Genomic DNA, 12274 nt, shown 5'->3' on the forward strand with positions numbered 1-12274 from the left:
GTGGCCATTAGCTTTGGCGGTTAGCAGGTCGTTGGAGAGTTTGAGTAAGGCAGTTTCGGTGGAGTGTAGGGGACGGAAGCCGGACTGTAGGGGATCGAGGAGGTTGTTGTCGTTGAGGTGAGAGCATAGGCGGGTGTAGACTAGGCGCTCGAGGAGTTTAGATGTAAATGGGAGCAGGGAGATGGGTCTGAGGTTGTTCGGGTCATTGGGGTCCAGGGAGGGATTTTTAAGTATGGGGGTGATGTGTGCATGTTTCAGAGGGGAGGGGAAAGTGCCTGAGGAGAGGGAGAGATTGAAGATGTGGGTGAGGGAGCCTAGGATGGAGGAGGAGGAAGGTCGTAGGAGTTGTGAGGGGATAGGGTCGAGGGGGCAGGTGGTGAGGTGGGCATCAGAGAGGATCTTGGAGACTTCCTCGATGGTAGTAAGGTCAAAGGTGCGGAGTGTGGGGGGAGCTTCAGTATGAGGAATGTAGGGTGGGGTGGAAGAGGAGGTCAGAGCAGTGGTGGGGCCGTGGGAGAGGGGTGATGAGGGGGTAGCTGAGTGAGGGTGAAGGGGGTTGGAGAGAGTTTGAGCAGCGACGAAGTCCCTGCGGGTTATGTCGAGGGGGAGGGGGGATAAGGGGGTAGCTGTGTGAGAGGGGACGGGTTGAGAGGGCGTGTGAGTTGCGGCAATGTCCTTGCGAATTGTGTCAATCTTGTTTTTGAAGTGATTTGCAATCTCAAGGGCAGTGAGTGAGGTGCTGGGTGGAGGTGGGGGTGGAGAGAGTAGAGAGTTGAAGGCAGAGAAGAGTCGGCGAGGATTGGAGGAGAGGGCCTTGATGAGGGTCAAGAAGTAGGCCTGTTTGGCAGCATGGAGGGAGGAGGTGTAGGTGTGGAAGGCAGATTTATAGCGGGTGAAGGCTTGTTGGGATTTGGTTTTGCGCCATAGTCGCTCCAGGGCACAACTTTGTCGTTTGAGGGTTTTGGTGTGATCAGTCTGCCAGGGCTGGAGCGGTCGGGGTCTGATGTTGCGTGTGGTTAAAGGCGCTAGTGAGTCAAGGGCTGTTGAGAGCGCATTGTTGTAGGCGGTCAAAGCCAAGTTGGGGCAGGACAGAGGGAGGATGCTGTCATGGAGCTGATCAGCTGCAGAGTGGAGGGAGGCAGGGTTAAGGTTGCGGAGGTTACGGCTGGTAGTAGTGTGACATTTGGAGGGGTAGGCGTTGGAGGACGAGGAGATAGAGAAGGTGATCAGGTTGTGGTCAGAGAGAGGGAAGGGGGTGTTAGTGAGGTTGTGGGGGGCGCAGCGGTTGGAGAAGACAAGGTCCAGGATATTTCCGTCGGAGTGGGTGGTGGATTGTATGCACTGTGCAAGTGCAAAGGAGGAGGTTAAGTGGAGGAGACGGGATGTGTCCGGGTTGTCGAGGTTGACAGGGATGTTGAAATCCCCAAAGATGATGGTGGGTAGCTCAGAGGAGAGGAAGAAGGGTAGCCAGGAGGAGAAGTCATCCAGGAAGCGGGGTATAGATCCAGGAGGCCGGTATATCACAGCAATCTTCAGGGGGGTTGGGGAGAATAGTCGGATGCAGTGGGCCTCGAAGGAGGAGAAGAATAGGGAGGGGGGGGTTTGGGAGGACTCGGAAGGTGCTCTGCGGTGACAGGAGCAGACCAACCCCACCACCTTTACGACCGTTAGGCCTAGGTGAGTGGGTCCAGGTGAGACCTCCGTAGGAGAGTGCAGCAGGGGAGGTAGAGTCAGTGGGCTGGATCCAGGTTTCCGTGATCGCTAGGAGGTTGAGGGAGCGGGAAACAAAGAGGTCGTGGATGGCGGTAAGCTTGTTGCACACCGAACGGGCGTTCAGGAGTGCACATGAAAATGGGGGGGGATTTTAGGGAGCAGGGGGACAGATACTAAGTTGTGGGGGTTGCAGTAGGACGTGGAGGTGGGAGGGTGTTGAGCGGGTGAGGGAGGTGGAGGGCCAGGATTCGGGGAGATGTCCCCCGCGGCTAGGAGGAGGAGAAGGGTGAGAAAGGTGGCATGGGAGCGGGATGTGCAGGAGCGTGAGAAACTCCTAGTGGAGGTGTTGGGGTCAGTGGGAGAGCGGAGTAATAGGAGGAGGTGGTGGGTGCCATAGAGGGGCGAAGGAAGCAGTGAGGACACAATATACAATTGTTTGGGAGGGGCAGAGGGATATAGTGAATGGATTTTGGGAATGGAGGAGAGGAAAATGAGAAAAATGAGAAGGGTGTCATTCTGGACTCCAACCTATCCTTCCTTCATATTGCCTGAGTGTGCAAGATTATCTGCTGTGTAAACATTTCAGAAACAACAGTTTTGATCAGACAAGACAATTAAACCTGGATTATTTATTTCTCCCTTGAGGATGATCAGCAAGGTTGTATCAACAACTGTCTTGGAATGCCCAGAGACAGCAGAGACAGCAGAGACAGCAGAGACAGCAGAGACAGCAGTTGCTTCTGCACGAGTTCTCGCACCTACTCCAGGCTTTTGTAGCCCATATCTACTCCATTGCTTTCTTCTCACCTGCAATGGGTAAGACCAACAAGAAAAAAATTTAAAAAATGGACTCTGGTGTCCCACCTTATCTTTTTACGCTATATGAGCAGTTTGCTACTGGTGGAGTTTATTTTATTAAGTCTTTTTTTCAGCTGTAGCACTTGATTGTCTATCCTCTACTTCTGAGGCTGAAATGTCCCCTCCTTTGGTGGTATGGAGCACATGTATTTACCTAGCTTGCCTCCCTCCATTGGGTTGCAGTTTCCCATCCCCTCTTGGATCTCAGGCTGTTATTGACCCATTTGAGGTAACAGTGACTCTGCAACATTTTGAGTGTAGTTATCTGATCTTTGCTTCTCTTGGTACTGTAGCCCTTGTTCTGTGAAAGTGCTTTCACTGTCTTTAATTTTATTTGTTGTTATTTGCTGATGAATATATTGTCACTACACCTATATATATGCTGAGGTCAGTGTAGGTCCTGATGCATCTTCTCGCCCTTTCCCCCAATAGGCATGAAAACTGGTCTATGGCAACCAGGGTTAGCTTATCTATTTAGATAGGCAACCCAATCAATCAAACATCTTGGAGTTCACATGCCATCCAATATGGATAAATAGTATGAGATGAACCAGGGGCGGACTGACCATTTGGAAACTCGGGCACTGCCCGAGGGCCCGGGGTCAGTAGGGGGCCCCATGAGATGCCCCTGGTACCCTTTTCATAGGCTTTTTTGAGTTTGGGCAAGGACACAGGGGCCCCATGATCCCCTATAGCCCGGGGGCCCCATGAGTTGTCAGTCCGCCCCTGAGATGAACTACTTACCGCTGCTTCAATCTACCCAATGTTTCATCTGTTCTCTTGGTCTTTTAGAAAACATTCCTGTCTCAGATGCTTGCCATTCTTTTAGTATTGATTTCAGACTTTGCCCATTAGAGTCCCCTGCTCCTTTTGTCACTGCTTACCCTTGTCCCTCCTTCACAATCTATGGCCTCACTCATCTGTCTACCTTTTGGTATGGCATTTTTACTAAATGTTAAAGTAAAGACAGATCTGGCCGTCCACATATACAGTATAAATGTAATAAATGGCAGTAGTCTTCATGGTTCACTGGTTCCTTTATGCTCACCCTACCCTATTGATACTATGTACTCCTCCTCCCCTAGTGGTCTTGCTGTTGGATACCTGGGATTGAGATTTTCACCACACATGTGGGCCCTGCAAATCCCCTTCTAGGTAACCCTGAGTTTACTCTGGGGTTAGATAGTTTTAGCTTCCTGAAATGACACCTACCCAAACATTCCTCTATACTACAAGTGCTAAGGGCATCCCACCTCAGTCTATTGTCTGCACTATTCCCAACAGACTCCCCATGCTCTGGCTGCTGGCTTCTGTCAGGGACCCCAGTGGTTGCCGCGATCTGCACATGTGCGGTGTGCCCGGCCGCACTAGCGTGCGAGCATTGGGACCAGGGCACCCGCGATTGCAGCGGCGCTCTTGCATGGGCACTCGCGATCGAGGGCGCGAGCCTGGCACCAATCAGGGCGCAGGGCACCCTATTCAAAACAGGTTAGGACTGCATTGAATTGCCATATGGTCTTACCTGTTTCCTGAAGTTCCTGATTAGTAGATTGTCTTGTTGCCGACCCTGCCTGACCCTGATTTGCTGTCTGTCTCCTGTTCTGATCCCTGGCTTGTCTGACTATTTTCCTGCTTAACCCTGCATGTTCTGATCTCCTGTTAACGAACCCGGCTTGTGACCTGTTTATTCTTCTGCCTGCTGATTTTGTACCACGCCGCCACCACTGTTACCAACCTGGCCTGCCTGCCGCTGCTCTTGTGACCGCCTCACATCAGACTCTCACCTGCTATACACTTGCAACGGTGCTTCTACCACAGCTGGGTTAACCCAGGGGCCGCGACCTGGTCTTGGCCTGCTCCAAGTCCATCCCCACCATCAGGGGCCCGGTGAACATGCAGGTAGGGGCTTAGATTCCGCGCCTTGGGGGAATCCGGTCTGTGGAGTGCTAGAGGCTACCGCGGTAGGATCCCTGACAGCTTCACTACTTCACTACTTTGGCACTTTCATGCAGATCTTAGCTCACTAGGGACACCCGCCAGGACTTAACTCTTAAATCTTTGAGGATCTTTGCTCAAATTCCCTTCATAGCATGCACATAACCTATCTCCTTTATAACATCCTACCAACCGATGATTTTCAGCAGTTACCATTTTACACTAGGGATTGGGAACATGAACTGGGCCATTCTCAGCCAGTCATGTACATGATGAACTATAGGAACTATAAAATTATCTCTTATTGGTACTGTTGTCCTTCCATGTTATACAAAATCTTTCTTCAGTACGCGGTGCTGGAGATGTGGAGTCACTGAGGTTACCATTATCCATATCTGGTGGTTTTACAGGTGTAGTCAACCCTTTTGGCTGGCCATCTTTGATCTTTATACTAGGGTCACATGTGTAACCTGCCCAGGATCCCCTGGAGGTTTCCTTACTTTCAGTTATACCTGGTAACCTAAAGTGGTCAAGAAAGGCTTACTGAGAAATTTGCCCTCTGTTAGTAGAATGCTAACTCCTAGGTAGTGGATGTCCACCTCCATTCTTAGTATAAAGGACTGTACCGCTGAACTGAATCTCATCATGAGAATCATCATGATGGCTAGACTACATGGCAGGTATTCCAACTTTACTAACATCTGGAATTTCATTCTCCACCTCTTGACTCATCTGCTACTGATGCTGAATAATGCAAGTTTCAAACTCAAACCTGCCTCTTCTCCCATTCCTTTTCTTTTTTTCTGGTCCCCAATCTCTGTCTCTGTTGGGGTCTCCACTTTTAGCTATTTTTGACCATGATAATATTGTTACATTATGATTTTAACTCCCATTACCACACCCTGTTCTGTATTTTTTTCATATGTGTTCTTCCCCTGTCTTATATCTCCTGTGGACAGCCATGTATGCTTCTTTGAGAGGAGGAGCAGTCTTTCTCCTCAGTATATATGCTATTTGGATGTTTTTACAAACTTGAAACAAAATGTATTAAAAAAAAGACTTTGAGACAATCATCTTATGGATTTGGGCACATAAAGCCTGACCATTCTATGCAGTGTGGGAAATTTCCATTACATTAAAAAAAATATGTTTTTTCCCTTTGTTTCTTATTAAACAAAAACTTTGTATGTTTGCATTCAGTGAAAATGCTGGCTTCCTATTCACATTGTGTTTAATAATAGAGGAAAAGTTAAAATATAGTATCATCTAATGTAAAGTTTGCTCACCACAGCCTCCACTCCATTAAAGGTTGTCAGAACAGTAATATTGTCATTAAAGAGCACAATTTGTATGAACATGGCTATTGTAAATTACACAGGCTTTGAGTTACAAAGTTTAGATAATTCTACTTAACAAATTCACTTGTACAAAGAAAATTCCAATGATAACGTATATTGTTAATATAATGTTCAGGTAGTTGAAAAAATATTGGTGCTAAAAGTTAAATAACTTGTATTTGCATTTAACAGAGAAAATTAGAAGATTTGAACAAAGAGTGGAATACAGTAAATTATTTACTTGAAGAACTAAAGAGGAGACCTGTGGTACCATCAACAACTGATCGTAAGTGTTTTGTTAGCAGCCTCTAAATGTTAAATGTTTAAACACTGAGCTGTACAAATCAGTATAGTCCTCAGTTGAATTCTAAAATAGCTATACATTATATTCTACATACAGTATAAGGGTAGTGCCATAGATTACCTCTTCAATGACTTTTGAAAGGGGGAACAGAAATGTAGAGTAAACTCTACCAAGCTCGAAAGAATCAACCTTTACTCATCTGCAATTAAGCTATTGAGAGCTGGCTTACCTTTGATTGGTACTGGTTATTTGGATCTTCTGTTATAACAAGCATTTTAAAGTGATATTGTATATTATATAATATGTTTTAATGGTATGATATCCCTAATAATGGTTGGGACCTGTATGTACTTGCTCAAATAGTTCACAGCAATATGAGTAAACTGTAGTAAATCAATTTGAAAATAATGCACATTTAAATAGTAGATTATCAGAGAATAGATTTTTGTTTAAATAGAAACATTATCACAGAGAAAAGATCTATAGTTTATAGTTATCCAGAGTATCCAATCAAACACTTTGGCAGCTTAGAGGGAGACTTAATGACTTCTGAATTAGATTCTACACTGTATCAAAATGTCTGTTTATACCGTAAATGTTTATAATGTCCTAATGAAGATATAAAGATTAACTTAGTCACATTTTGTTTGATAAAGTAGTATATCATAAACTATAGGTTTTTTAAATTAAAATATTTGTTTTAACCCTTTTTTAAGAGTACAAAACCTTGTGCAGCTATGCATGTTAACTTTTAACTGCAGCTCGTTCAGTTAAAGTGTTACTAAACCCAAAACAGTAAAATAAGTCTGTATATGCAGTATAGCATGCTTGTTATACTTACTGTGGCACCTAAGGGTTTAATCCTCTGCATTGTGTAAAAATGCTGTTTGATACTGACTTCTCTGATCCTCCCCTTCTTCCAGTGTCCCCCTCTTATCTCCTGAAAAGATGTTGTGTGGAGACACACTGCACATGCTCAGTTTGGTGTGTAATGCTAGATAATTTTTCTTAGTCTTGGGAGAAAATAAAATTATGTTACTTAATGATGACTGGATCTCATCGTTCAGCACTAAATATGGATTTGCAACTGTAAGACATCTTGCATATGATATTTTAATAATGGTTGTAAATGAGACCAATTGACTTCAAGTATACATAATTTTTAAAAGTTATTAAAAATGTATGTCAGCTAAATTAAATTTGCTATGTCCATTGTTGAATTTACCAAGAGTAAATACCACAAATTCTTACTCTGGATGACCACTTTATTCATGCCTCACATTCTCAAATAATCAGGTAATAATAATTAATAACTTGGCAATACTGCACTCATGACATGTCACAGAGAAAGTGTATAAATATGAGAATGTGATTTAAGGAAGGCAAGATGCCAGAACTGCTGACATTTAACCTATTTAGAAATGCATCTTCTGCTTTTCTGACTGACATCTATTTGACATCTGCCTAACTGCCAATGTAGATTTGTGTTCAGTACTTGGGAGGCTGAGCCTATAATAAATACATTTATGCTACCCTGCAACACATCACACATTTAATCTGCAGTACATCACGTATTGTAGTTTGTTTTGCTCTATATCACGCATGACCCTCGTTCACATTACCCCTATGCCCTCTGTGGTGCACCACATATCATCTTCAAGTACTCTTCAGCACATTGCACATCATCTTCATTCTCTCTCTCTCCAATCTAGAGTACATTACATCCTAATTTACTCTGTACTGCAACATCTCCAAGTACTCTTCAGTGCATTATACATCAAACATCATCTTCAGGTACTCTTCAACATATTGCACATCATCTTCATTCTTTCTCCAGTCCAGGATACATTACTCTGCAGTTCAACAAACATAATCTTCATTCTTTTTCCAGCCTGGTGTACATTACCATCATTCAATCTGTAATGCAACAAACTACATCTTTATTCTCTCTCTATTAAAGTGCATATTGCTATTATTCACTCTGTAGTGCAACAAACACTATATTCATTCCCTCTCCATTTTAGTGTACATTCTTTATTCACTCAATAGTGTAAAACACATTGTCGTCTTTCTCTATTGAGTTAATATTAGCCTCTAGTTAATATTAGCCTTAAAGGATAAGTTTGCCCTTTTTTTTCTAAATTCCAGATCCCCTGTATATTAATATAGCATTAATGAGCTAAGTTCCTAAAGAACTCACGGTGTAAGCCATCTGAGTCTGGTGAATTGTTACATCTGCCTTTTCCCTGTCATTTGTTACCAGCCTTCTGTGTTCATCTAATATGGGGCCTATCTGTTCTTTCATGACCTTTTTACTATTAATATATTCGAAAATATTTTGTGATTTGTTTTATTTGCTGTAGCCATGTGTTTCTTGTATTCTGTTTTAGCAGTCTTGATAGTTCCCTTGCATTTATTGTTGCATTCCTTGTAAATCATTTACTTTGTATTTTTTAAAAGCCTGTTTTTTTCAAATTTATTTGCTTTTTTTACATTAGAATTTAGCCACATAGGTTTTAATTTTGTTTTTTATTTAATGATTTTTATCCAACAGATTGCAATGAAGGAGATTCACTAAAACTGGAGAGTGCAAAATCTGGTGCAGCTGTGTATAGAAAGCAACCAGCTTCCAGGTTTTATTGTCAAAGCTTAATTGAATAAGCTGAAGTTAGAAGCTGATTGGCTGCCATGCATAGCTGCAACATATTTTGCACCCTGCAGGTTTAGCAAATCAACCCCTACGATTAATACACTTGTTTAATTGGTGTTTATAACACTCCCACTTGCCTTATGTGCTCTTTGATGTCTTTGCAAATATTTGGTCGTGCAGTAAACATCATAGCTTATTGATGTTATCTTTTTAGAAATTTTTGAGTTCTTGTCATAGAAACATGCTCCTCTTTCCTGTAACTTATGGCAAATGTGATTACACCATGATCCCCTATTACCAAAGTTGTATCTAACTTACACATCTGTAATAAGCTCAATGTTGTTTGAAATTAATAGATCCAACAGATCAGTTTTCTTTCTTTGGGCTTCCATCATTTGCTCCATTAAATTATCTTGCAATATTTTTAAGAAATGAAAAACTTTTGTTGACTTTGCAGTTTAATTTGCCTAGTTAATATCAGGATAAATACATTGCTCAAAATAATAACATTGCCCTGCTTCCTGTCCATTTCAGCCTAAGAATGGAGTTTTGACTTCTCTTCATGCCTTATACGGCCTATAACATATTCCCACAAGTAATTTACTATTCTGAATTCTTGGAGCTCCAGCCATGAAGACTTTGTACCATCACAATTCTCTTTAGTGATATTTTCCCTCAAACTAATTTCAGACTGTTCTTCATATACATACATACCTCTCCACCTCTTCTGCAAATTCTGTTCCTCCAAAATATAGTGTACCCCTTCATATTTGCAGCTCTGTTGCATGAAGTGTTCAACAATATATATAATGCTTGGGGATTCTAAGTAATTTTCTATTAAAAAAATACTGATTTTTACTTGTAAGCAAAAAGTGTCAGAATATGCCTGGTCCTTAGAAAGATAAGTTCACTTTAAAAAATAAAATAAATAAATGCCCTTTTTTTGGGGGTGGGGGGCGATTGAGAAGTGGTGGGGACATGTTCCATGTTCCACCCTAAAAATGGCTGGAACATGGAACATGTTCCCAAAAGTCAACCTATCCTATTAAGTGCCTATACCAGTGGTGGGCAACCTTTTTTTTTCAACTGAGCCAAATCTCGCCAAAACCACGATTGAAATTTATTTTGAGAGCCACATTTTTAAAACTGAAAACACATCCCCCATATAGTAATTCATCCCCCATAGTAATTCATCCCCCATATGGTAATTCATCCCCCATATAGTAATTCATCCCCCATAGTAATTCATCCCCCATAGTAATTCATCCCCCATATAGTAATTCATCCCCCATATAGTAATTCATCCCCCATAGTAATTCATCCCCCATATAGTAATTCATCCCCCATATAGTAATTCATCCCCCATAGTAATTCATCCCCCCTATAGTAATTCATCCCCCATATAGTAATTCATCCCCCATAGTAATTCATCCCCCCTATAGTAATTAATCCCCCCTATAGTAATTCATCCCCCATATAGTAATTCTTCCCCCATAGTAATTCATCCCCCATAGTAATTCATCCCCCATATAGTAATTCATCCCCCATAGTAATTCATCCCCCATAGTAATTCATCCCCCATATAGTAATTCATCCCCCATAGTAATTCATCCCCCATATAGTAATTCATCCCCCATATAGTAATTCATCCCCCATATAGTAATTCATCCCCCATAGTAATTCATCCCCCATATAGTAATTCATCCCCCATAGTAATTCATCCCCCATATAGTAATTCATCCCCCATAGTAATTTATCCCCCATATAGTAATTCATCCCCCATTGTAATTCATCCCCCATATAGTAATTCATCCCCCATAGTAATTAATCCCCCATATAGTAATTCATCCCCCATATAGTAATTCATCCCCCCTATAGTAATTCATTCCCCATATTGTGTCAATTCACTTACCTTTGCTCCGCGCGTTCCTCTCGTCGTGTTCCCGCGCCGTTCCGGTCTTCAGGGCGGACTGTGAGAGGATAGGAGTTCGTCACGCTGCCCCGCCTACATCCTGACAGCCAATGTTTGCCACGCTCCGCGGGCCGGATTAAAAGGTCCGCCGGGCCGTAGTTTGCCCATTGCTGGGCTAGCTGCAGAGTCCTGACTTTTGGGGGGGCCACCCGAGAGGAGGGAGGGGAGCGGGCGCCCTGCACACAGAAGAGCCGCATTAAAGAGTGTAAAGAGCCGCATGTGGCTCGCGAGCCGCGGCTTGCCGACCACTGGCCTATACAATGCAAGCAGATCATAGTTGGTGGGAGAGGACAACACGGAACCATACAAAGCTTCATGCAAAAAAGTAAAAAAGGTAAGATGTGGTTAGACCTACATATGATGCTGAGCTTATACAATTGAAGGAACTGAAATCCAATTAATGAAAGGTGTGGGCCAGGGACAGTAAAGCTGGGGAGAAAAGCCCTAAATGATACCTGATATCCTCCAGCCAGGAAAATAACTTTCTGTTTTTAATAAGAGGTATTGAAAAGCTTGCAGTATGTAGTGGAATCAGAATAAGCAATTTCATGACAGGAAAAGAGCCTGTACAGCCTGCAAGATGGAAAATAAGCCTGGAGTTATTATTATTATACAGTATATATACAGTATAGCGCCAAAAAGGTTTGATCAGCGCTGTACATTATAGCGGGGGACAGAACATGAGACAGTACAGTAACAAAACAATACACGAGGGGTTCAAGGGCCCTGCTCTTTCAAGCTTACAATCTAGGAGGGAGGGGAAAGTGATACAGGAGGAAGTGGCTGTGGGGGATGGAGTGGTAGGAGGAGTGGAGGAGATCGGCTGTTAGGTGAGGGTGGGGTAGGCTTCCCTGAAGAGATGGGGTTTCAGGGTGCGCCTAAAGGTGAGGAGGGTAGGTGACAGTCTGATTGATTGGGGTAGTGAGTTCCAGAGGATGGGGGAAGTCCTGGAGAAGTCCTGCAGTCTGGCGTGGGAGGTGGAGACCAGGGAACTAGAATGTAGGAGGTCTTGTGAGGAGCGAATATTGCGGGTTGGGTGGTATTTGGGTATCAGGTCGGTGAGGTAGTTTGGGGCACCATTGTGAATTGGTTTGTATGTCAGTGTTAGTAGTTTGAATTTAATGCGTTGGGCGATCGGGAGCCAGTGGAGGGAATGACAGAGGGGGGTGGCAGAAGAGGAGCGGTTGGTAAGGTGGATGAGTCTGAGCGCTGAGTTCAGGATAGACTGAAGCGGGGATAGTCTGTGATGAGGTAGGCCGGTGAGAAGGGAGTTGCAGTAGTCCAAGCATGAAATAATGAGTGAGTGAACGAGTTGTTTGGTAGTGTCTGGGGTTAGGAATGTACGTATTTTGGAGATGTTGCGGAGGTGGAGTCTGCATGAGTTTGCCAACAAATGGACATGGGGTTGGAAGGACAAGTTTGAGTCTAGAGTGACACCTAGGACTTTGGCTTGCGGGGTGGGACTGATGGTGGCATGTTGGTTGTGATGGAGAGGGTGGGGGGGC

The 12274-nt window shown here is 43.5% G+C and overlaps 1 protein-coding gene across 1 annotated transcript in view; it reads left to right on the forward strand.

The window, feature by feature from the left end:
- The window catches only part of DMD (dystrophin), a 2676943-nt gene that overhangs the window by 1565572 nt on the left and 1099097 nt on the right, over positions 1 to 12274 (forward strand). The window contains exon 49 of the mRNA XM_089653005.1: positions 6036 to 6129. Coding sequence (XP_089509131.1) covers positions 6036 to 6129 — 94 coding nt within the window. The remainder of the gene's footprint in view (positions 1 to 6035; positions 6130 to 12274) is intronic.

The sequence above is a fragment of the Staurois parvus genome, unplaced genomic scaffold (assembly GCF_062004578.1).
Source record: "Staurois parvus isolate SC_StPar_1 unplaced genomic scaffold, SC_StPar_1.0 ptg000696l, whole genome shotgun sequence".
NCBI lineage: Eukaryota > Metazoa > Chordata > Amphibia > Anura > Ranidae > Staurois > Staurois parvus.